Source organism: Diabrotica virgifera, chromosome 5 (genome assembly GCF_917563875.1).
Source record: "Diabrotica virgifera virgifera chromosome 5, PGI_DIABVI_V3a".
Taxonomy (NCBI): domain Eukaryota; kingdom Metazoa; phylum Arthropoda; class Insecta; order Coleoptera; family Chrysomelidae; genus Diabrotica; species Diabrotica virgifera.
The window spans coordinates 9327493-9355356 of record NC_065447.1 but is presented as its reverse complement, the minus strand read 5'-3'; the positions used below and the strand labels follow the sequence as shown (position 1 = coordinate 9355356).

Genomic DNA, 27864 nt, shown 5'->3' with positions numbered 1-27864 from the left:
AACTTCTATTACGCTATCTTTCATTTGAACATGAGCAATTATACCAATTCCCTGCCAATGTTACTTTTCCCTACGTACCTACTACAATTTGTATACTTACCTACTTCTTTCGCCCTTTGTTATTTCCACTTATAGTCCGTCCCACCTTGACTTTACAATATAAGGAACATAGGCAATGCAGTCCTTATGAGAGGATATGCCGATTTGATCAAAAAGGATTTGTAATCTAACATTAGAAAGCTTAAATTAAAACTGTTTTAGAAAGGTAATCTACAATTTTAGGATTCATATGCGGAATAACTATAGTACAATATCAAATAAACTTAAGCGCATATGAATCCTAAAATTGTAGATTTCCTTTCTAAAACAGTTTTAATTTAATCTCTATAATGATCGATTACAAACTATTTTTGATAAAGTCGGCATCTCCGCACTAACAACTCTTATTAGGACTGCATTGCCTATGTTTCTTATACTTGCTTATACTGTAAAGTCAAGGTGGGACGGACTTATAGTCTTCTCAATGCAAGGAATTTGTATTTTCCTTCTTTTAAGCGCATCTACTAACTCCACACTCTGACCTGTCAGGTTACGTTCACTATGGAGACCATCGCATGGTATCCTAGCCTAGAGCATAGTATCCTACTCTTCCTATTCGTGAATTCTCGCATTTAAAATAATGCATTTATTTTACATAGCGATCGATAATATAGTTTCGATCGCCAGGTAAAATAAATGCATTATTTTATATGCGAGAATTCACGAATATGAAGAGTAGGATACTATGCTCTAGGCTAGGATACCATGCGATGGTCTCCGTAATGAACGTAACCTTAAGGTACGTATTTAATTACGTATCCATACAAGGGTGAACCCTACTCCTGTAGCTGCTCAAGTGGATACGGCATGCGGTCCCCTACATATAAACCGCAAAGCGGTTGAATCAAAGAGGGTGAGCACTGAGCACCAAGCGGAGTTCACCGACGTATCCACTATGTGGAGCTGCTACACGGACCGGGGTTCACCCTTGTATGGATGCGTACCTAAACACTTCGAAGATTCCAAAACCCTATCTCAGTTTTTCTAACCTGTGATGGTGTTCCCCTGAAAAATTTCTGACCCAGACATCCGAATGGATGCTCAGTATGCTTCCGGAAAATTATACATCAGGAGATGCCATCATTTCACTATAATTTTTACTACATTATAGGTCTGGATCCCGCGTATGAAAAAAAAGTTGATTAATAGCAAGCTGGTGTCTAGTGTCTAGTCGGATAAACTTTGATATATGGGAACACTGGAACAGGGGCAGTTTTAACTGTGGAACAGGTTAAAAATTTGGAACGGTCACACCACGAAAACGGCACATTTATTTTGTCCGACAGAACAGACTTAAACTCTCCGAACAGAGATTAAACTCTCATGCAAAAATCAGACTGCTATTTATTACCAAATGGGCTTTTTAATGAGTGGAACATGTAGAATATGTCAAATGGCAGGAATTATGACAGGTAATAAATAGCAGTCTGTTTTTTGCATGGGAGTTTAATCTCTGTTAGGAGTGTTATAAGTCTATTATGTCGGACAAAATAAATGTGCCGTTTTCGTGTTGTGACCGTTCCAAATTTTTAACCTGTTCCACAATTAAAACTGCCCCTATTCCAGTGTTCCCATATATCAAAGTTTATCCGACTAGACACCCTTAAGCTATTAACAAATTTTCAGCTTGCTATTATTCAACTTTTTTTTCATACGCGGGATCCAGACCTATTAGGGAAAGCCATTTCATTATGGCCTGAAAAGATTTTCGGTTTTTGATGCTTGAATGCATTTTCTATCATACAACAGTTCGAATAAATACAATGTGAAATGCTAATGAAAGCGTATTTGTAATCAACAAACAAGAAATCATACACATGATTTGTATTGACTTTTTGTGTAAGTTGAAGAACACTTTCTTCTGTTTTCTGTAATTAGCACCGTATAATCTTATCAGTAACACCTGTTTACACTTCAATGTTTACGTGCAAATTATTCACTTGTAAACAAACGGGTAAATTGACTTACGAGAGTATACCTACCTACAGTTGCCAATTAATCTTTACCAAAATAGAAATCATCAATTCCCTTAAAACATAATTTAAGATGATTTGTATAGAATGGCATGTGTTTATAACTAGCTTAGGTGTTCTGGCTTGGCCATTTCTCTAAGAATATGCCACATTTTCTTCCATTTAACATTGTCGAAGGCCTTGGAGTAGTCAACAAAACATAAAATAAACATTTTTCTATATTAATCTCTCGGGATTTTTCTATAATTTAACGAATATTAAGAATCTTTTCTCTTGTTCTCCTAGTTGGACCGAATCTGCTTTGTTTTTGGAGAATTTTTCTTGGAGAGTTATTTTACTCTTTCTTTGATGATGGCTGATGGTTAGAAGTACTTTGCTCCCATGAGATACGGTAATTGCTGCAATCTGTCGTTGAAACCTTTTTAAATATGGGAATAAAAGTTAGTTTAAGGTACTAGTACACTTTAGAAGACCAAAAATAATCATTTTTTTCAAGAATTTTTTTCTCAAAACCTTTATTAAAAATGAACATAAATCTTTTTACATATTAATATCTAACTCTTAGAGAGTACAAAAAATATATCTTTTTTCATTTATGCATGTGCACTAATATTGTAAAGGGCGCAAAAGTCGAGGCCTCGAAAAATGATGGCGGACAGTTAATCTCAGGATTGGGATATCTAAAACAAAAAAATGGAACTGCATTTGAAAAAGGAAGGTTTCTTACGTGGCAATTCACCACAATTTGACAAAAAATAAAAAATAAATATTTTTTAACCATGAAAAACTAAAGAAAAATAGAAGATTTTTTCACAAATTTTTTTCAAATTTCCATAAAACCTTTTTTAAGGGTAATTTTTCACTAACGGTAATAAATTGTCACGTAAGAGACCTTCCTTTTTCGAATACCATACGATTTTTTTGTTTCAGATATCCCAATCCTGAGATTAACTGTCCGCCATCGGAACTACTTTTTTTAGAGGCCTCGATTTTGGCACCCTCTACAATATTAGTGTACATGCATAAATGAAAAAAGATATATTTTTTGTATTCTCTAAGAGTTAGATATTAATATGTAAAAAGTTTTAGGTTCGTTTTTAATATGGGTTCTGAGAAAAAAAATCTTGAAAAAATGCTTATTTTTGGTCTTCTAAAGTGTACTGGTACCTACTTTAACCCAGCAATTTGGCCATTTTCCGGTCTTCTAAATTTTACTGCAGATTCTGAGCATTATTTTAAGCCCCTACCTCTCCCAATTGTTTGAGTGTTCCAGCTTTTAGTTCATCTTCACCTTGTACTTTTCTGAATTTTATCTTTTTTTATCGCCACCTCAATTTGTTATCTCAGTATTTGTGGTTCTTGTTGATAACTTCTTTTCTCTGTATTATTGTCTGGGTGATTGTTCTTAATATTGTTTCCACACCGCTGAAATACTTTCTGGTCTGGGCTTGTTATGGTATTTCCACTATTATCATTGATGATGAAGTCTTCGTCTTTCTTCTACTAGGTTGAGAGTCTCTTCAGTCAATAAATGTTTTTCCTATCTATTTTTTCTTTGGAGTTTGTCTTTTTGATCATCTTACTTACTTAGTCCTAAGCCTTTCTACCTTTAGGTGTAAGGCTGGTGGAGTTGAGTTGGCATTGTAGTCTCCATGCTTTCCGATCTTGCGTTAGGTTTCTTGCACTTTCCAATGTCAATCCCTTCTTCTCGACTTCTTTCCTAATTTCATCTACCCACATAACTCTTGGTCTTCCTCTTTTGTTTTTCCCCTGCACTCTCGTTTCGAACACTCGTTTTGTTAGCCTCTCGTTCGACATTCTACACACGTGCCCGAACCATATAAGTTGTCCCTCCACTATTTATTCATTGATTGGTTCTAGTTTTAGGTTTTGTCTAATTGTTTCGTTTCGTATTTTGTCTGTCCTCTTTCAGTTTGCTATTTTCCTCAGGAACCTCATTTCCATAGCATTGACTCTGGATTTTTGTCTCCCCGTCAATGTCCATGTCTCGCTGCTATACATGATTGTTAGTCTAACTACTGATTTAACGACTGCCGTTTTTACTTTCTCCGGTATCTCTTTTTTCCCTAAAAATGTTGTTTTCATAGAGTTAAATAAGCTTCCTGTTCGTCCCATTCTCTCGTTTATTTCTATGTCTTGTTTACCATTTGATTCGATTATTACTCCTAGGTATTTAAAATATTCCACTTGCTTTAGTTGTTTCCCGTCTAATTCTATTGCGTGTTTCTTTCTCGTATTTGAAATTATCATTGTTTTTGTTTTCTCTGTATTAATTTTCATATTTATGTTTGATAGTTCTTCTAGGATTTCAAGATTGCTTTCTAAGTCTTCTCTCTTTTCTGCTATCAATACCATGTCGTCTGCAAATAGTAGCTCCGATAGTTGAGTCCGTTTCATTTGCCAGTATCCTAATGTTAGTTTTCTCATTCTTCTCTTGGCTTTCTTTATCGCTTCATTCAGTACCACTGAGAATAGCAGTCGACTCAGCAATGACTCAGCATGCATCCCTGTTTGACGCCTTGACTTTTCAGTAAATTCTCTGGATTCCTCTTTATTTGTTTTTGATCATCATGTTGCAAATAATGAAATATCTAGGAATCGATATATAGCTCATTTCTGAAATGACAACTCGAAAAGTATTTATGTGTTTGATTATGAACCAACAAAACTATCTGAAGTAAACTAGAATTTTTAGTTTTGATATTTGATAGATATTGGATTTTTGATATAATGTACTTTATAGATATCATACACGACAGTGTCGTATGAATATCCTCAGGCGGAAAGCCTAAGAAAAAGAAGATCTAAAAACCCAAAACAGTGCAAGGATTTTGCTTACTGCACAGACAGGAAGGATAAACAAAAAATAGTATATTTTAATAACCTTCTGTACCGTTTTACGCAGTTATTCTATTTGATGAGATATTTTTGGAGATTGTTATTCAACATACCTTCAAACAGTATTAATCACTATAATAACAGTTTTCGTATACCTGCTTCTATTTTTACTTAGCGTAAGAATCCAAATTAACTTCGATTTTATTGAGATTTCAATCTCAATAACTTAGAATCAATCATTTAGATTTGTTGAATTTACAATTCTCAGATTCCACTAGCGAACATCAACTTATGTACGATTGGAAAATCAAAAATTTGAAGAAGATATTTGCCTTCTATGAAGGCAAATACCTTCACTCAAACAGACTACAGAGCCACAAATATTGATCACACTTTCATTGTCGACAAAAATAATTTAGTACTTAACAAAAGCGCTAGATTTTCCATGCAGGAGACAAGAATAACGATATGAACTCCAAACAATAAGAAAAATCGCCAAAATGATAAAAAGCTTTTAGGGCTGATTTACGTTAGGACGGGACGTACACGATACGTGCCGCAGAACAATAAAAAGCGCACGTGCCTTGCACTCACCGGTATCGCCCCGTTCTGTTGTATGATAAACTAGCCAATGCTTTTCATATCAGACGATTGTTACGTCTACGTCCCCGTACTAGTGCGATACCCCAATGTGGTGAATCGTCCGGGAGTTCGTAGATACAATTTTGTAATAAGATTGACAAAAAAGCGAATTCTCGTGTGGCGACCAAGGGCAAGCAAAAGAAGTAGAGGAGGCCTCAAACAAGATGAATTGGTGACATCAAGAGAATGGCTGGCCACTAATGGATGCAAAAAACAGCAAACAGATATGAATGGGCACACCTAAGCGAGGCTTACATGCAACGATGGATGGAATAGCTGTTGATGATGATGATCTTCTTTCCCCAATAAGATTGACGGTAGATATAGGTGTAAGGTTCTTGTTTTTGGGTCTGTGGACCCATTTGTTTCCGAATATGTTTCCGAAGGGAATAGGAAAGTTTTAGGGAGTTTTGTGCTTTAAAATTTTGTGCTTGGATGATTTTTTGGGTGAATAATTTTGGGTATTTTATAAACTTTAGAGGAATCTGATGTAAACTAGCTTCCTGATCAATCCGTCATGCCAGACTATATCGAAGATCTTTTTTACGATTAGAAATGTGGCTATCGTGATATTATTGTCGTTTATATAATACATTGTGTGACTTATGTAGTGATGATCATAAAATCATGACCATTAATGCATGGGATGCTGATCTACTAAATTTGAATACATATTGATTACTTGGGATGATGTCGATACAGAGACATTGATACAGTAACTCTCTTTAAGGATACACCTAAAGATTTTTCCTAGGGAGTTTATAAGAAAGATTGATCTGTAGAATTCCACATACCTACCTGGTTTACACCGTTTGGGTTGGGTATCATAGAAAAATAAGTTTTAGATTCGTATTTTGGAAAAGAAATAGATCCCACAAAGTTGAACCAAGCATGTTATGCTTTATGTGCTATTGTTAACAGACACGTCAATTATCGTAACAGTATTCTTGTAATCATATTAATAGCCATTGATTCGTAAGCTAGCTACGCGCAAAACTTAATATACTTTATCAATATGTGAGTAAGCAAAAATCGATGATAGACATGTGTCATAATAGTATCACTTCTTCGTCAAAACAAAACCAATGAACAAAAAATCTAGTAACTTTATCTACAATTGATTTCATCAACGAAAACGTAAATGCAATATTTTGCCATAATTGCACATTCTGCTTATTCATTTTCTGCACAGATTATAAATATAGTATACTATTTACAATCATCGTGATTGGTAAGTTTCAGTCAGTATGTTTTTATTCATATGATTTTCACATGGTACAAAAATAGTCTAATATGGGTAGAGATCTTTTAACGTCACTAAACGTCTGCAATCATGTTCCATTCGGATTTTCTTCGTATTAAGTTATTAATTTATTGTTGAACGCGATACGTCTTGTGACCAATGTACTTCAGCCAACACCAATGAGAATAGATAATAAACTATCACCCAACAATGATGCAATTCAACTCTGAGTTGAAATTTACCCTCCATCTAATGCTGGCATCTTCATAACTTATAGCATTATATCGACCCGCCTTATAAAAATTCAAACTGATTTTCGGATAATTCGATTTCTTGACATGTTATGGTCTCTGACTATATTATAGTCTCCCATAATATTCATGGTGTAGCCGCCAGCACTCCCATACTAAAAGTGTTCACTATTTTTCTGTTTTACTGTTATCATCATCACCTAGAGCTGCAATCCTTAATGAAACTTGGCCGATTGTACATTTTTTTTTCAATTTTTTAGCAAGTTGTTGGATATTATCTCTCGATTGCATTTCGGGACGCCCAAGTGGTCTTTTTTTCTGTAGAAAACTCTTTTTTAACCAGTTTTACAAGTTTTTCGATTATTTTGTTTCTGCATTTAGAGCCGCTGAGAGCAAAAGTGGTGTAAGTCAAAAAAGGTGTTTATGGAATTTGTTTTTTGTTTGGATAAATAAATATAATACATTCTTTTACCCAAATAAAAAACAAATTCCATAAAAACCTTCGTGTGTACAGAATTTCTGCTAAAGCACTTACATACTTGCGGAGAACTTGATTCTTTGACTTACGCCACTTTTGCTTTCAGCGGCTCATTTGTTCTTATTCTATTGTTACGTTTTTATTTATTTTAACTTTATTTTAATTGAAAAACTCTTTATTAGTTTTTATTCTTAACGTTGTTTACACCTTTACTTCTATTTAAGTATTCACCGATTTTGTTCTCCAATATTCTAGACCGGGCCTGGAACAAATAGAATAAAATCGAATTGAATATGTACATTCAGACTACATCATATGTACATCAGAGAAATTTTTTCTCGGTTCGTTCGATTCGGTCTCCAGAAGCATCTACAGACGCGACGTCAGGATCGGCCTGCGTGATGTTGGGAATCGTAACACTATACTGTATTGTCAACATACTCGTATCATGGCGAGGTTCAAAAACCTCGTTTTCACTACAAAATATGTAAATCAATCACATAAATCCCATTCAATTTTTGTTATTGACAAATATGTAACATACAATTTATTTTTTAGGTAATTCGCCATGTTAATCCAATTTGTACCGCTAGCTTTGCTAACGGCATCCCTGTTCTTGCTAATAGACACAGGAGAAAGCTGCAATGAGGCCGTTTGTGGTAGTGTCGTCAGCAAATGTTTGCTAACGAAATCCTGCAACTGCGACTTGAAGAACTGTACGTGCTGCAAAGAATGTATTAATTGTCTAAGTTATCTCTACAGCGAATGCTGTTCTTGTGTTGGTAAGATTTTTTTAATATTTCATTCTTAGAAGTTAATGAACGACAGCTTAGGTTTCATTTCGGTTCAAATATGATCAGTCATCCCCTGAAGTACGCTTGTATTAACAGGTCTCATTTTCTTCCTTGTCTCCTTCAGTTCATTATCCCGTCTATCTGTTTTTATATCTTACTCTGAGCTAATTAGCAAAATACGGTTCAAATATGATCAGTCATCCCCCGAAGTACGCTTCCCTCTTGTCAAGTCCTTTGTACTTAAAGGACGTAAGTATTTGTAATGAAATAATACTCGATGTAAAATACTTTATTTTAAAGAATTATGCATTTTCTTATCGCAGTATTAAGTATCTGACAGCTGTCGTTCAGATGACAGTAGTACCAACCTACATTCATGGTTAAGGGAGTTTTACACGAACATAACACCTCTTTCCAGAGATCTTCAGATGGCTATGAAGAGATGATTGATAATCTCTGAACCGAAATGAAACATACCATAAGCTGTTTTTTATTTTCTCGGTTTACTCATATTGTGTGTACACGGAACCAACTTTTGTTGGAATTTTTACTTAGACGAATGGACGGAATGTGACTGCATATTGTATAGTACCTTTCGTCTCCTTTATTCGTCGTTTGCTTGCCTTGTAAAATTGTAGAAGGCAGACATTAAGGTTGTATCCAGAAAATGGTTCCACGGTATAGGTCTTCAGATTTTTGGAACTTGAATTTCTTATTTCGTCTTAGAAGTTATTAGAAGTTATTTACTTGTACTTCTCTTTACGTATGAGTACTATTACTACTAAGAATTTCCCAAGTTTTCGCTGTATTTCTTTTCTCAAACTATATCTCAGGATTGTTATATCTAGTAACAGCGATTGCATCATTCTTCAGCGATATGATTTCGCGGCAAATTTGGACTTGGCATTCCAAAATCCTTCTATGTATGTTTCTGTACATTCGGTTGGCCAGTCTACTCCATTCGCTATCGAAATGTTTTATACATCATATGAAATAATTTTTTCCACCTAACTGTACCGAAAGTGTACTTTTCCTGACCTGATTGTACGGAGCAGTCGTACTTTTCCTTCCTAGGGAATAAAAGTACTTTTCTCCCTAGGGAGGAAAAGTAAAAGTGACGTATTGGTATATCATTTAATTTGACGTATATTTGACAGTTGACAGTTAGACTGTACCTACTTGTTAGTTTTACTTCTCTAATTAATTTTGTTAGTTAGTTACATAAATTAATATATTTAAAAATGAAAAAATGACTTGTTATTTGAGGAAGGTGGAAAAATCATATGTATAACATGGGAGTAAGGTGCCTTTTTCTCCCTTGAGCCTTGAATGATTACTTACAGTAGGTAAACTTCATTCTCGGGAGGAAAAGTAGCACTTTCCTCCTTTATTATATAAATAGCTATTCCGATCAATTTTGAATCTTGATATTTGTCATGGACCTAATTATTGGACCTAAGTATGGAGTTAAGTTACTAAATGTTTTAATTTATGTATGTATCAGTCCAGAAAAGGTGTGGAAAGAATATATTAGTGTTTTTAAATATATTTTTCTACAAACGTGTTAAAAATGCTACTTTAAGGCAGTAGTGCTTTAAAATTTTTAAGGCACTGCAGTTAAAAGTGAATTGTCAAATTGTGAAACGTCAAAATATTTATATTTCATTTATTAACATTAATATTAATAATATAACTTGCGCAATTTGAAAAAGGTGGTTTAAAAGGTTTTTTATTATAATTTTGTGTCTTTGGATTTGTCTTCCTTGGGCGTAAAATAATAAAACATCTATTTTTATATTTCACTTGTCTCGTGATGTTTAATTATGTATATCTGAAACGTCAGTGGCATGCGCCTTGATGGCCTTGTTGGTAGAGCATTGGACCAGAGATCGAGAAATCGCGAGATTGCGGGTTCAAATCCCGGACGATTCATACTTTTTTCTTCTTTTTTTTAATATTTGGCATTGTTAATTTTTGGTAATTATTGTTAATTTTTTGTATTATAACTGTTAAGTATATTTATTTCGTTGAAATTATATAATAGAAGTATAACTTCTTACGTGCGTACAAAGTACTATACACACACATTCTTTTTTTTCTAATTTTTGTTCCACCTTATTTTTTTGAAGTCTTTATTTTTATTTTAGTTCGAAATTTCTATTATTTTTAATATTTAGATTTTTTATATGAACCTCTTCCTTCTATATACTTTATTATAAGAAAATAAATATAACTACCTAATAAAAATTAAATAAAAGATTCTAATATTCGTTTCTGAATTTTTCTTTATGATAATATTTCTTTTTTCATCTCAAATGTATTTGGTTTAGTCAGGCAACAGTTTGCCATCTTTGTAATTGAATTTAATCTAATATAAAAGATCTTTTGGGAATGCGGTATTAATTATTAGTCTAGACTAAAATCTGTCTGCAGTTTGAAGAGTGATTTCTTGTACGTATTTATTTGTTTTTCTGTCCGTATTATAACAATCTTCTAGTGGAAGCACTTTATTTAACATTGTGACAGAACAATTACGCATGGGCCACTATATTATTTCATATATTTGACCAATTTAAATTATTTAACACTGTGACATCATGCATTTTTACTATTTATTTGTCATTAATTCCTCCCTGTTTACTATAAACCAACATAAATGTGTTAGTTTTTTACAGAAATTTTGTCGTAAAAAGTAAATTGAGTGATTTTTTTAATATGTAGATTTGGATTGAGAATAAATATTTTTAATATAAATCTTTATGTTGTTGCTACTTTATGTTATGTCTAGTGTTGGAAAATTCTCGAGAATGAAAAATCAGAGAATATTCTCGATATGGAGAATTTTCTGAGAATGAACCCTACGACGCACTTAGGGATATTGTTGAAGATGAAATAGGGTATTAAAAGTCATGAAATTGTATACAAAATTATGAGACTAAACAACAGTGTTCTTTATAATATATAAACAAAATGCAAAAACAACAGAGAACACAAAATTTATTTGATAAAAAAATGAAAGTTTCTTCTTAACAACAAATAATGCAAGTAGTGGATGTGTTCATTTAATCAAAAAAACATGAGGCCTCAGGTTCAGAATCTGTTTCTATCATTAGCTCATCCTGGTCATCTACATTCTGCATTTCAATGTAGTGATGAGAAGTTGTGGGATTTTATTTTTCACGAGTCGTCAGCTCAGTCATGGATTGATCTACGTTTAAAGGGGCATTTAGACGGGCTAGTTTTTGAAGCAATATGTTGCCGAACATATATATTTGATATGTTTCTGGCAACGTTACAGCCATCTAATGAAAATATCGCCGTTTGGCTGAGCCACATGGCCGAAATCTTACTGGCATTTGAACACTATTGCAGTGCCTGATGCGTTGCCGATAAAGTCGACAACGCCTTCTATCTTTATCTCTATCTTTATTTTCTGTACTTTGCTGAAATTTAATTTGGTTTTGTCAAAACATACAAAGAAAGGATATACAGCGTGTCTTAGTTTTATGAAAAAAAATTATTCTTTATAAAAAGTTGTGCATGGTTTAAAACTGAAAACACAACCCTTAGTTATTAATTTTTTTAAGCCGTATACGAGGTATGTCAAAACATTGAATTTTACTCAAGAGTAAGTAGCTTTATTTTTCACAATATTGAAAATTGTTTTAATGAAAATTTGTTTGGAATTAACAACTATATTTTAATATGCAATTTCATCCTTCTAATTGAAAAAAAAATGAATTTGTTTTTTAATTATGGATAACCAACATTATTTTCAGTTATTTAAATTATTATCTCTTTTATTATTAATTTTACGAAAAAAATGTATACCTTGTAAAAAGTTCTGTATGCTCAAAAGCCACATATATCAATCATCCTGTATACAACCACATAATATCAAATTTGATCAATTTTATACGAGGTATGTCAAATAAGATGAATTTCGATCAAGAATAAAGTACCTTTATAGTTCAGAATATTTCAATAAGAAGGATGTAATTACATAATGGAACATGATTTTTAGTTCCATACAACTTTACATAATCACAATTTTCAATATTGTGAAAAATAACGGTATTTTATTTAAGTACTCTTAAGGGAATTCATATTTTTTTATATACTTCGTATAAAATTGACAACATTTGATATAACGTGGTTGTATTTTAGGTTTTAGACCATGCAGAACATTTTATACAGAATAACTTTTTTCGTAAAATTAATAATAATAATTGAAATAACTGAAAATAATGTTGGTTATCCATAATTAAAAAACAAATTCAAATGTTTTTGAATGAAATTACATATTAAGATATAGCTCTTAATTTCAAACAACTTTTCATTATAACAATGTTCAATATTGTGAAAAATAAAGCTACTTTACTCTTGAGTATATATATATATATATAATCGGTTTATAACGTTCTACGACGTCTTCCGATTCCCAATCGCCATTGCTCTCGATCGTAGCACATGTCTTCGTTCAAGCCTCTTTCTCCGATTTCCCTATGGATTCCTTCTATCCAGCTTTTCCTAGGTCTTCCTCTCTTCCGCCGTCCTTTTGGTGCCCATCGTAGCACTTGCTTGGGTAATCTGTCTTCTTCCATACGTTGTACGTGGCCAAACCATCTTAGTTGCTTTGTTTTTATATCGTCCATTATTGTATGCTTTACATCCATTATCTCCAATATTCTTGCATTTCTGATTTTTTGTATTCTTGATATACCAGCAGATCTTCTCCAGAAGTCCATTTCAGTTGTTCTGATCATATTTTCGGATTTTTCTTTAAGTGGCCAAACTTCGCTGCTGTATGTTATAATGCTCTTAACAATGCTGTTATAGATGTTACGTTTATTTTCTTTGGAGATACTTTGGTCCCATAGGATTTTGTTCAATAATGCGATAGCTTTCCTTCCTTGTGTGCACCTTTCTTGGATATTCTTGTCCAACGTTCCATCTTGTGTAATTGTAAGACCCAAGTATTTATATTCCTGACAGTGATTAATAGTTATTTCATTTTCCAACGCTAGATCCTGCTGTATACCTCCAACGCACATATATTCCGTTTTCTTGGTATTCACTTCTAAACCCCAGTTCCGGTACTCTTCTATGATTTTTCGGGTCATATATTCAATATCGTGATAATCCTGGGCCATAAGAATCTGATCATCCGCAAAACATAGAGTGTATAGCATGTTATCATCATTTAGCGGTATACCCATATTCTTACATTTCCTTTTCCAGGATTTCAAAACTTGCTCTAAATATATTTTAAATAGTGTCGGCGATAGACAGCAGCCCTGTTTAAGACCCTTATTCACTTCAAATCCTGACGAGATTTCCTTGCCTAGCTTAACTTTTGCTATATTATGTTGGTATAGATTTTTTACAGCTTTAATGAGGTTCAGACTGATGTTAGTTTTTTCGAGGGCTTCCCAAAGTTTACTTTGTGGTACAGTATCGTATGCTTTTTTTAAGTCTATGTACACTAAATGCAGTTCTTGATTGTAGGCTATTTGTTTGTCTATTAACTGTGTTACACAATATAGGTGGTCAGTGGTGGATCTGCCAGCGCGGAAACCGGCTTGCTCTTCGGCCTCTAAGTCCTTGTATTCTTCTTCTATTTTATTTTTGATAATTTTTCCATAAACTCTGCTGATGGTGCTTGTGACAGATATTCCCCGGTAATTATCGCATATATTTTTACTGCCTTTCTTGTGTATTGTAGAAATTACAGACAATTGCCATTCTTTTGGTATGACTTCGCCATTCATACATCTATTAAATAGATCTCTTAGGTATTCATACAGGGTGTTGCTACCGTATTTGAGCAGTTCTGGTGCTATGTCGCCAGGCCCTGACGCTTTTCTATTTTTTAGGGATTTGCATGCATTTCGTACTTCTTCCAGTCTTAACCGAATCGGTGAGCCACTGACAATTACATTGAAACTTTCGTGATCTTCGTTTTTAATAAAATCTTCTCTATTTTCTACTAGTAACTGCTTGAAATAGCCATCCCACTTTTCCAGAGTAATCGGTGTTATTATATCCCTTTTGGTATCTGTTCTCAACGTTTTAAGGAATTTCCAGCTCTCTGTGTTTCTTGTCCCCCCTATATAGGCGTTAAGTTGATTGCATTTGTTTGTCCACGTTTCGTTTTTCTTCTGTGTGATTTTTTTCCGCACTCTTGCTTGTGCTTCTTTGTATAAAACCTTATCGGAATCTTTCTGTGTACTCATATATTTCCGGTACTTTTCTCTCTTATCGTCTATTTCGGTGGCTATTTCTAAGTCCCACCAGTATGGTTTATTTCTTATGTTGTCTTTGTACTCCCCCAATGCCTCATATGCAGCTTCGTGTATACATTGTGTTATATGTGTATGAAGATGTTCCGTATTTATAAATGTATATTGTCCTTTCAGTTTCTCGTCCAGTCGCTTTTCGTATAACGTTCTTATGCTTGTTTGTTGTAAGCTTTCTAGGTTGTATTTCTTTTTTGGTGCCAATTTGTTTCCTCCTTGTTCTCGTTTTTTTTATTTTACTCTTGAGTAAAATTCATATTTCTTGACATACCTCGTATACGGCTTAAAAAGCTGATAAACGATGGATGTATTTTAAGTTTTAGACCATGCACAACGTTTTATAAAGATTAATTTTTTTCATAAAACTAAGAATAAAAAAGTTTCCCATATGATGCCGACTTAATTGGACACGCTGTATATGTGGTCAAATGAAATCACAATAAGGTTTATTAATGCAGTACATTTACGTCCAGAGTTGTGGAACTTGGCATAGGTACTTCTGGAACTATGAGATAAATGGAAAAGTAGTGCACCCTGAATAAATACATTAATCTGAAACTGTTAGTATGTATACATAATAATTGCTAATCTTATTGAGATTGGTATTGCGTTTCTCTTGTTTGATCTTTCTTCTCTATTCTTGGCCCTATCATATTTAATAATAGTTCGAAATCACTTTTTGACATTCTTGTAAAATTCTTAAACAAATAATTGTCTAGCATTATTTCCATAGTTAAATTACTCATTGTTTCGCGTTTACTTAGAAAAACAGTATCCACATTTTCCGTTTTTCATTTTTCTTTTTTAAATATCGTCTTAGCACGATTAAGGACGAAGCAACTCTAAGAGAATATTCTCGAGAACGAGAATATTCTGGCCGAGAATATTCTCTTCTTACATCACTGTCTACAAGTCTGTCCAAGTCTGATTGAACATCAAAACAATTATTGTGAGTTGATGTCACTTTGATAATGTCGGTTTCTTAACTTTTTTCAGTTTTTCGTTTTTTTTTTTATAGAGATTAGGGATCTACTAAAATCCGTCATATAAAATTAAGTCTACGTGCCAGGTTACTCGTGTAATAATAATTATTAATATATTATGATTAGTAATTAATAGTAATCCTTTGGAGTAATCCATGAATGTATTCATGTAGTGTCTTCAACTACAATATAACATGTATTATAATAGAATAGTATAATTCCAATGAGTCACTGATATATATCACAGGACGTGTCAGATCGAACATGCATTGATTTTTATACCCGTCATTCGTCATTCTTTTTTGGTCGCATTTTATTACTCGATGGTTAAAATTTTGCATAAAGTGTAATTTCTTCAAGTGACATCTTCGCTGTGGAGGTCGGCAATCATCATAACTATTCGGACTTTAGAAACGGCTGCTCCGAAAAGTGCATTTGATGTACATCTATACCATTCTCTCAGGTTGCGCAACCACGATATTCTACGTCTTTCTATGCTTCTTTTTCCTTGAATCTTTCCCTGCATTATCAACTGGAGTTGTATCTCTCTCCACGCATAATATGCCCGAGATATTATAATTTTCTTGTTTTGATGATATTTAAGATTTCCATTTCTTTATTAATCTTTCTCAGAGCCTCTTTGTTTGTGACGTGTTCTGTCCACGATATTTTCAGAATTATTTTGTACACAAACAGCTCGAACGATTCTAGTTTTTCATCGATACCGTATTCAAAGGCCAAGCTTCAATTCCGTAAAACAAAGTCGTGAAAACGTAGCACCTAGCCAACCTAACTCTTAGCTCCAACTTTAAAAAATATCTTTTAAAATTGGCTCTAGCCATTTTTATTCTGATTTGGATTTTCTCTAAGTAATCATTTGTGGAGTTGATCATTGTTCTAAGATTGCATATTGGCCTACTCGTTCGACATTAGTTCCGTTTATGAGGAGATTCTCGTTATTTCTTTGAGTTTTCGATATTCTCATAAATTTTATTTTCTTGACATTCATTTTTAGACCGTCTTTTTGTCGATAGTCTGCTATTATGGTCGCCAGCCTCTGAAAATCCTCATTATTTTCGACTAAGGTGACAGTGTCATCCGCAAATATAATGTTGTTGATGGGAACTCCTTATTTACTTAATCCAGAACTCGTCTACCTTTCAGTGTGTTGATGGGAACTCTATTTACCTTTATTTCGGCTGTTTCACCCTCAAGGATGTCTTCCGAGTAGACATTAAAATGTATACATAATCAGAAAAACATTTATTAACTTTGCTCAGTTTCCAATAATAAATAATCCTTTCCACAATTTTGTTAAAATTTGTAATTACTATTATAGCAACTAACAACGTAGGTATTTGTGTTTTAGATATATGCCCCAAACCAAACGATACTGCGACGGATTTGAGCCGAAAATCGCACGTAGAAGAATTCGATGAAGGAGTCCCTCAACTATTTTCCCTCTTAACAGACTTTCCGGATACTTACAAAAGATGGGATTCGAAGTCGTTTCCAATAGACATGGAACTGAATTATTACGAACCCAAGAAGGAAATCAAAATATCGATGTGTAAGTATTTATTTATAAGGCCAGGCCACAGGCCTTGAAGGTCTCAGGCTATAATGTTTAATTTCCCCATTACAACTAAGTATGTACAGTGGAACCCCGATAAGTCGGCCCCCGATAACCCGGAAGTCCGGCTAACCCGGACCGATTTTCATCAGATAAACATTTTGATTTTCAATATTTTGTATTTTTCAATTTAATTGTGGCTTATTTTCCACCAAAATAGTTAATTATCAGACAAACCTTTCAACAATCAAAATGTATGTAATATAATATTTGAGAGATAATGTGTATGTGTGTAATTTGAACTATACGATATTAAAAATGACAGCAACAACAGCCACCTGTCTGTAGTATTACCTATTCCTTTTTACTTCAAACTGTCTTAGCATTGTTTAAGAAAGACTATTTAAAAAATTCTTTTATAAACAATGGTCTTTAGTTTTCACTGTTCTTAAATAACATTACATCGTTGTGACTGTGTTGTGTGTCTTGTATTGTTCGCTTCCGTTTGCTTACGTTTGTGTTTGGTGTTTTTTTAGTAATTTTAATGAGTAGGTACTGTGCATATTTATAAATATATTTCATGTTATTTCAATTCTAACGGAGTTTATCTGTAAGTATACCGTATTTTATTAATTTTTACCATATTCTCCGGCTATCTCGGATTTTCGATAACCCGGATCGGCCGCGGTCCCGATTAATTCGAGTTATCGAGGTTCCACTGTACTATTTATATAAATTACATTACTATTTCTTATAGCCTTTACATACACTTTTAACCTTCCTTCCATTGATTCCTGCCCAATACTTTTTCTTTCCAATTCTTAATATTACCTCTTCATATGCGCTGCCCTCCCAGACTGGGAGATATTATACAGAAGTTCAGCCACGATTTTCTGAGTCCTGCCTTTTGCAATACTAGAAGGTAGACGAGGTACTTACAATTGGTGGAAACATCCACAAATTTCCTGTGACATTTTCCTGTAAAAATTAAATTTTCCCAAAAAATAAAAATAGGGTTTTGCGATGAATTTCTGAGTCCTGCCATATCCGTAGAATGACAGGCTACTATGGATTTTATGAAGACAATTTTTTGGGCAGGAGAATTGCAAATTGGCTAACGGAGTAGAGGTATATGTATATGTATACAACCATGTAAGGAAAATAATGAAATTTTCATGATTTTCTGGGTACTGCCAACTAAATAAATTAAACATATTTATTTCAAAATGATCAAAAAAAAAATGTTGGCATGACGTCTCCTACTAATTAAGTGTACTTGTCCCTTGGAAAATTTTTCAGAAAAATTTCCTGTCCTGCAGAGTCCTGCCTTTAAAAAGTTATGCATGCCATTTTGCATATGTTTCAAGAATCTTGATATAAGTCTATACAGGGTAGCGAGAAAGTATGGAAACACGGTGATTTCTCGGAAACCGGTCGAACGATTTTTATAAATTTTGGTGGGTAGGGGTGTCCTAATGCGCCCGATATTATAGTGGTAATTACATTGTTGCCAAATCTTCTGTTTTTCTGGAAATCTAATGAACTTTCTTATTTTAAATAGAACACCCTGAATATTTTTTGCGTTTTGAAGTCCTTACGAAATACTGATTATTTTTCATGTTATGTTCCCTATACCTAAATGCCATAATTTCGGAGTTATTGCTACATTTATTAAAAAAAAATTAACAATTTATAAAAATCAATTTTTTCGGCCCATGTAGACATGATTTTAGGTTCTATGGATCATTGGGAACAAAAAAGGTCTTTTGTAATTTTCCTCAGAAGTTAATCATTTCCGAGTTATAAACAATTTAAAACTGAAAAAAATCGAAAAATGACGATTTTCAAGGTTCAAAACCACAAGAAAAAAAATCATTTTTAAAATTACGAAGTATGTACCTAAATTCAAGCTCAAACTTTTTAAATTTCTTATTAAATTTTTATTAAAGTACCTAAATTTTTCTGTCGGATCATTGTTTTTGGAAAACATTGTTTTTTTTAATTGTTGATAAAGCTCATATGAGAGGACGGGCTATCGGGCTGCATTAACAACTAAAAAATAATGTTTTAGAATGAAATAAGACAAAATCACTTATCGGCTCTAATAAAATAAGGTTTGAACTTGAATTTAGGCACTTCATAGTTTCAAAAATAATATTTTTTACTTATGTTTTTGAACCCAGAAAATCGTCATTTATCGATTTTTTTCAGTTTTAAATTACTTATAACTCGGAAACGATTAACTTTTGAGGAAAATTACAAAAGACCTTTTTTGTTCCCAATGACCCAAAGAATCTAAAATAATATCTACCCGGCCCAAAAAAGTAAATTTGTATAATTTGTTAAAAAATGTTTTTTGATAAATGTCGCAAGAACTCAGAAATTATGGCATTTAGGTATAGGGAACATAACATGAAAAACAATCAGTATTTCTTAAGGACTTCAAAACGCAAAAAATATACAGGGTGTTCTATTTAAAATAAGAAAGTGCATTAGATTTCCAGAAAAACGGAATATTTGACAACAGTGTAATTATCACTATAAAAGCGGCCGTATTAGAATACCCTGACCCACCAAAATTTATAACAATCGTTCAAGCGGTTTCCGAGAAATTACCGTGTTTCCATACTTTCTCGCTACCCTGTATACAAAGAGGCAGGATGATTTTCTTATTTAAGTAGAACTGGGAGCAAAGATAGGACCATAATTTAAAACTATTTTCTAATATACAGGGCTACCCGTATCGATAGGGTGACACAAACTTATGTTTTTTTAAATGGAACACCCTGTATATAATTTTAAGATTCCTAAGATAATTTTAAGACAATTTAACACAATTCACGTAATCCAAAAATGCTTCCTAAGGGAGCTAGAGCTCTTTGAAGATGGCGCCTTGTAATTAGTTTTTTTTTATGTCTCCAGAACGCTTTCATTTCGATAGACAAAAACTGGTCCGCCTGTTTATATTCCAGAGATAAATTGATTCGAGTTTTCGTTTTTCTAAATGATTTTTTTAATTTTTTTTTTCAAATTCAAAAAACGAAAAATTTTTCAAATCGATTTTTCTAGAACACAGCGTATCATACCGACTTAAAGCAAAAGTACCGTTTAGTACAAGAATACCCTAGAATTTAATAATAAAGTGTCAAAAATGTTTAAAAGTTAAACACACAAAAGTTATGCGATAAAATATCCGTTTCCCTATCCAAAACGGTAGGTTGACCGATAATAAAAATTGACAATTAATGGAATCGATTTATTAAAGGAAGTTAAACAGGTGTATCAGTTTTCGTTTTTCTAAATATGTAGTAGCGTTCTGGAGCTATTAAAAAAAACTAGTTTTTTGGGCATCTGACGTAATATACTTGACAACGGGCAATTATCAAAAATTATTAGCTTAATTTAGATTTCTGTAGCTTTCTATTGGTCAGAATCTCCTATGAATGAAATAATCTGAGGAATCTCCGGTCTTCATTTGTTGGGAGAGTTTCTGGACACCCTGTATAATAGGTACATTCGGTACTATAACCAATAATTGTAAAAAATATTGATTTTCTTCCTTTTATTGCGTCTATTTAGATAAAAATATGATCTAATCGCTTAAAATAAAGATGTTACAGTTTGGTATTAGATTTGAAAGGTGTGTAAAAATTCCTAGACATTACATTAGGAACATAATATTTAATACCGTACGATTATCTTAACGATATAAAAATTAATTTTTATGTATCTTTGAGGATATCCTGCCACGTTGTATACGGTTTTAGATTAGTGTTTTTTAAGCATACTCGACATGGCGTGACTCAGAAAATTGTGGTGATATGAATATGTTTGTGTAACAACCTGTATTAATTTGACAGACTTAAAATTATATTTTTATATACGAAATAAATATACAACCATCCTGCCTCTTTGTAAATAGATTTATATTAACATTCTTGAGATATGTACAAAATGGCATGACTCAGAAAATTGTGTAACTTTTCACAAATTTTTTTACACATTTTTTATCTATGTATAGTAAAAAAGGTGTAACTAAACATCCTGCCATTTTTCCTGCCTAAAAAGGACTCGGACAATCATGAAAATTTCATTATTTTCATTACATGTTTGTATATCTATACAGGGTGTTTCATTAATAATTGTCCATATAGTAACTGGAGAAACCTTAGCACAAAATACGAGGATTTAACCTAAAACGCTTAAATAAAATGTTGTTCCTTACTGAGTTACAGGGTGTTTTATCTAAAAATTTAAAAACTATGTTTGCTTAGCATTTTAGAACTATTCGACGTATCCTTTTTATACTTGGACGAAAGTGCGACTATTAGACACCCTACTAAATTATAATAAACAAACGTTTCTAGCTACTACCAGAGGCGTACGACAGGGGATGGTGAATGGTTGACCCTTCTCAAATTCTACGCCACTGGAGGAATTACTATTTTAGTGCCATTTTTAGATTCTTCAATACTTTCTACGTAAATAATATACTCTTCATTGGTAATGATAAAGTCATTAGTTTTCGAGATATTTGAAGTTAAATATGAAACGGCACAGTTATTTTGATTAATTTATGATATGATTCATATGATTAAAATTAAAAAATTATTTGTACTCAGCACTTTAAAGCTATGTGGCATATCCTTATCATACTTGGCAGAAAGTGTAGGTACTGTACACCCTACTAAATTAAAATAAATAAACGTTTCTAGCTACTACCAGAGGCGTACGACAGGGGATAGGGGCTGATTGATCCTTCTCAAATTCTACGCCACTGACGAAATTGCAATTTTAGTGTAATTTTTTGATTTTGCAATATTTTTAATACAAAATATACTCTTCATTCTAAACGATAAAATGATTAGTTTTCGAGATACTTGAAATTAAAAATGAAGCGACAGAATACATTAATCAAAATAACCGTGTTGTTTCATTTTTAACTTCAAAGATCTCGAAAACTAATGACTTTATCGTTACGAATGAAGAGTATATTATTTTCATAGAAAGTATTGGAGAATCCAAAAATTGAACTAAAATATCAATTTAGCCAGTGGCGTAGAATTTGGAAAGGGTCAACCATTCACTTTCCCCCGTTGTATGCCTCTGGTAATAGACAGAAATGTTTGTTTAACATAATTTAGTAGCTTGTACAGTACCTATACTCTCTACAAAGTATGAAAATGATACGTCGAATAGTTTTAAAATGCTGAGCAAAAATAGCTTTTAAATTTTTAGATAAAACACCCTGTAACTCAGTAAGGAACCACATTTTATTTAAGTGTTTTAGGTTAAATCTTCGTATTTTGTGCTAAGGTTTCTCCAGTTACTATATGGACAATTATTAATGAAACACCCTGTATATTATATATACTCCCTTAGTCCTTTTGCAGGCCTCTTGCCCAAAAAATTTTCTTCATAAAATTGATAGTATTCTGCCATTCTATAAATATGGCAGGACTCAGAAATTCATCGCAACTCCCCTTTTTTTTCTCATGGAAAATCTAATTTTCACAGGAAAATGTCACAGGAAACTCGTGGATTTTTCCACAAATTGTGAGTACCTTTTCTAACCTTCCAGTATTGCAAAGGGCAGGACTCAGAAAATCGTGGTTGAAGTTCTATTAATATCTCCCGGTTTATTACATCTCTTTCTAGGTCTACCCTTTCTTCTTTTTTGTATTGGCTTTTGTGATAGTACCATTTTCGGCATTTTTCCCCTTTCCGTTCTTTGAATGTGTCCTAAATTTCGCATTCTCTGTGCTTTGATTACCGTCGCTATTTTTGGTTCGTTATATAGTTCTTCAAGTTCTTTATTATTTCGTCTTCTCCATTGATCATCTATTTTCACGCCTCCATATATTGCTCTTTGTATTTTCCTGTCTCATCTTTCTAAAAGGTCCATTTTTGATTTTTTTTAAGCACTGCGCTACTCTTGTTTCACATGCATATGTAACTGTAGGCCTGATGATAGCTGTTTTGTAGATTCTAATTTTTGTTTTTCTTGAGACATCTTTGTATTTCATTAATGATCGCAATGCTCCAAACTTTTTATTTTTTTTGCCATTCGTGCCTTTATTCCCCCATCGTCATGTCCTCCCACGTAAGGGGACATCCATAAACTACGTCGTAAAAATTTTGGAGTTTTTAATACCCTCCCCCTCCCCCCTTCCGTCGTAAAGCGTCGTTTGCAGTTGACCAGGGGGAAGTCGCAATTGCAACTCATGACCCCCCTTTTTAGTGATGTTTTTTTTAATTCCATGTTATTCCTAGATTTTTAAAAGTTAGCTCTCAAAGTTTATTTACGAATGTATCCAAATCAGTATTACTATGTAGCTCATTAATATTCGCGTACTTTTTTTCTCTCAATTCACTGTACAACTAATAATTAGCTTTATTGGGAGAAAAGACAACACTTTTATCGGAGTTCCTATGCTTTCTTAACTGCATCATAATATATCTTGATTCTTATTTTGTTTTGATTTCAAAGCCATTTCTTTTATTAAGTATAAATAGATACAATGTACTAACTAAATAGAATAGAATATTTTATTTCTATTCATTCTTTTAGAATTTTTTCACACACAGTATTCAGTATATAACTGAACAGTTTAATATTTATTGCTTCCAGACGTTGTTCTGAAAAGAAGCGTATGTTTAAAGACATAGGACAATGTTTTATTGTTTGTTATTCTGTATAAAACTGCTAGCAATATTATTAAGGCTGTGAGTGATAAAAAAGAAATGAAAAGTATGCGATAAAAGTAATATACAAATTCTGTTTAATTCTAAAATAGCGTATATTTTTATATTCGTGAACTTTAAACGACGTCGGATGTGCACTTATGGCCCCCTCCCCCCTGTCGTATACCGTCGTAATAAGCAAAGGCCCCCCTCCCCCTTTTCAACGACGTAGTTTATGGATGCTCCCTAAGGAAATTCTGAAACTCTTTTGAACATGCGTATTTTCTCCTTCTATCTCAAATGCCAATGTGAAATTGTCTTCTTTTTCTGCTTTGTTCATTAGCAACTATATTGTCTTTTCCTTATTTATTACAAGCTCAATTTTTTTGCCTCTTTTGTTCATTAATCTTTCTAGTTCTTTCTAACTTATCGTAATGTGTTAGACCGTCTGCGAATGCTATAAATTGATGCCTATTTTTTAAAATTGTTTTCTGCATATTTATTTCATATTGCCTGTGTTAATTTCGTTTCATTTACCTCTGTTAGTTTTTTGGTTTATGCTTTGGTTTTCAATTGTTTGAAGTTATTCCTGGTCTTTATTCCAAATCCATACCTCATCATTTATTTTTAATTTTTGGAATCCTACCTTAACATTTTTTCCTTTCCATTTAGCTTATTTTGCCTTTATTCTGATCTTTCCCTGTATTAAGTAAGCTTTCCCTGTAAGTTCAGTTTTGTCGATGTCATCGTTAATATATAATATTACAAATTAATATCTACAAAAGAATAATGTTAGGAGAAACTGCAAATTTCTTTAAAAAGACATCATAACATCAGTTTAAGCATTTTTTTGTATAAAGTTTGCAGTTTCATATTTAAACACTCAAAAGGTCCCGAGGTTTCGAAAATTTTCAAGAAATCCAAAGAAAAGGTGGGCAAAGTAGCTACCTTTTCCTTGTATTTCTTTGTATTTTTTTTAGCAATTGGACACTGCTCTACTTAGTGTTGATTATCATTTTAGCATCAATAGCTTCCCTTTTTGTCATTCTACTCAGTTCTGCTAAATGTCAGACGTTCTTTTTAACGGTTCAATATTCTGTGCCTTGTATGTCATACTACTCTTAGGAGTGCTTCTGTCGAACAGCTCATCAATTGCTTCCATCATTTTCTTTCTTTAGTAAACGCATACTTTCAACAAAAATATTGCCTTGTAAAGTCACATTGTCGAACGCAACTTTACTAGGCTCAGGGACATTACCTAAATTGTAGAACTTTTGATTTTTAGTAAGCGTGGAGCAAGAAGTGGACCCAGCAAAGCAGAACACCATAACGGTCAATTGTACAGTCGCTTTTTGGGCGCAGTGTATGAGCTGGAGGAAGTGTAAGACTAGTTGCCAGTCGATGGGCGCCTCTAGCTACCGATGGTTCCACGATGGATGTTGTGAATGTGTGGGTGAATACTGTATCAAGTACGGTATCAACGAAAGCAGGTAAGCAATAAAATAAAGTTACTCTTATTATAACATCCTCAGCTTTTTCCTTTTCAGGGATAGCTGTTCCTCACTCTTTTTTGCCAGTCATTTCTGTTCATCGTGTCATATTCATTTAATCCTATTTCTCTCAAGTCACCTGACACACAGTCCTTCCATCGTCTCCTCGGTTTGCACTACCTCTTTCTTCTCAACTTCCAACACACAGCCTCAACATCCTTCACACGTCTCACATAGTTCTCATGTCTACGTCTGACGTGCTATGGTCTGAGTTGATATCAACTCGGCCGTTAAAGATTTGAGGTAGCTGAACCTCTGAATGTGTCCAACTCAAGTGAGGGTCAAATGGTGCCCGGGGCCTAATCATGTAATATTTACAACATCCATGTTACTTACAACAATTTTAGCCAATGTTTCCATGACTGTATAATTTTAAAGGGTTTTTACCCAAATATTTTCAATTTTGGTGGCTTAGCATGTGGGCATTCTGTCCAGCACTGACGATGTAATCAGATCGAAAACGTTCTACATATGTGATGTAGCCCTTTTTAAGGAATTTTAATAAATTATATACCTTATATAAAAGATCTTACTTAAATTTTTGGTGACAGGTATACCTACAGCCAGCTACAGGAAAACCTTTTTCTTTGTGAATTTGAAATTTGTTTGTAAACATGATTATCTACACTAGGTTCGCTTTCAAGGTGCAGTAGAAATAAACAAACCAAGACGCGTTAAATGCTACTAGGAGCACTCCCGAACCATAATTTACAATGTATAATCTTTGGAAATCATGATTTGGGATTTACAAGGTATATACATTGTAAATTATGATTCGGTTGTGCTCCTAGTGGCATTTAACGACGTTCTACACCTTCGGCAAAGATTTAAGGATTTGCATGAAATTTTAGTATGTTATAGTTTACTTCAAAAAACTAAGACTTGATTTTTTAAAAATTGTTTTACCGTGCCGTTTAATTACTATTAAGAGTCAAAGTTAAGTTTTAACATGGGCTCTTATGGGAATTCTTAAAAAGTTAATAACTTTTTACCCAAATTTACGATTTTTAATTATTTGTGCTTAAATTAAGTTTTTTTTGTAAGGAATAACATATTAAAAAATGAGAATTGTTTACCGTACCATTTATTTTTAATTTATTTATTATAATTAATTACGTAGTTTACTCCGTAATTTCCGTAATTTATTAGAATTTATTTTTATAAAGTATACAATACTGAAACATATGATTTGAGTATTCTGCTATAAATGCATTGTTACCAACTTTCGCTTGCATATAAGTTTCCCCCCTTTCCTCTGAGAGGCATTCCCCGCAACGAAGGTGTAGAACGTCGTTAACGTGTCTTGGTTTGTTTATTTCTACTGCATCTTGAAAGCGAACCTAGTGTAGCTAGGTAACTGAAAATAGACGTGCGTTGTCTGTGCAAAGTGTTAGTAGCTCCATGATGCATTTAATTTGGTTTTTGTTGTCAATGTACCATTCCTCTTTCCAATTTGACTCTTATTATTTTTAAAGTTTAGTGATGTCGAAATTGACTCAGTTTATTGGAATTATAATCCATTTCTTCTAGATTTGTAAGTATTGTTAAGAGTTTCTAATACAGTATTATGTTTGTATGGGATTTTGCCACAATTGTTGGTTTAATGAAAATTACATTTCTTAAATAACTATTGTTCAACGTTTCGATTTCTACTCCGGAAATCGTTCTCAGAAAATTAAAAGAAATTAATTTCGGAAATTCTGGGAAAATTCTCATTGTGGCTCAATCCCATATAAACATAATACTGAATATAACATACCTCCAGAAAATAGATTCAGTATCTAAATTGTTGTTGTGTGTTGCGTGCTAAAGGCTATGTTATGTCTGGGAGAAACGGTCTGCTTCAAGGAGAACACATGCTGCTGCAAATTGGTCTGAGATCTTTCTACATTTTTGGAACAGATACAGTTGTGATGTCCTGTTGTAGTGTGCTAGCGTTTTTGTGTAAGGTTCTTCTTCTTCTTTTGGTTCATATCCGTTTCGAATGTTGGAAATCATATTGGCAATCATAACCTTGCTTGCTGCGGCTCGAAACAGTTCCGTTGAGGTTTTTCCGTCCATGATCTCAAATTCCGCAGCCATGATATCTCCTTCTACCGGGTCCGCGCTTACCTTTGGCTTTACCTTGCAATGTGGACTGCAGCAGGGAGTAACGGTGCTGATTTCTCATAACGTGTCCGAGATACTGCAATTTTATGCGTTTGATGGTAAACACAATCTCCGGTTCCTTCTTCATTCTTCCTAGAACTTCGTCGTTCGTGATCTTTGCTGTCCATGATATTCTCAGCATTCTTCTATAAAGCCACATCTCAAATGCTTAAAGTTTTTTAATAGTGGTGTCTGTAATCGTCCATGCCTCCGCTCCGTACAATAACACAAAGAAAACGTAACATCTCTAATGTCTCATTTTTTCGTCTAGGAACATGTTGAGGCTTT

At 33.3% G+C, this 27864-nt stretch overlaps 1 protein-coding gene across 4 annotated transcripts in view; it reads left to right on the top strand.

Moving 5' to 3' along the window:
* LOC126884930 (protein twisted gastrulation-like) overlaps positions 1–27864 on the top strand; it is a 489408-nt gene that overhangs the window by 456435 nt on the left and 5109 nt on the right. For all 4 annotated transcript variants that reach the window (XM_050651282.1, XM_050651284.1, XM_050651281.1 and 1 more), the window contains 3 exons: positions 8104–8327; positions 16991–17191; positions 25164–25368. In XM_050651282.1, the coding sequence (XP_050507239.1) occupies positions 8114–8327; positions 16991–17191; positions 25164–25368 (620 nt within the window). In that variant the 5' untranslated portion in view covers positions 8104–8113. The remainder of the gene's footprint in view (positions 1–8103; positions 8328–16990; positions 17192–25163; positions 25369–27864) is intronic.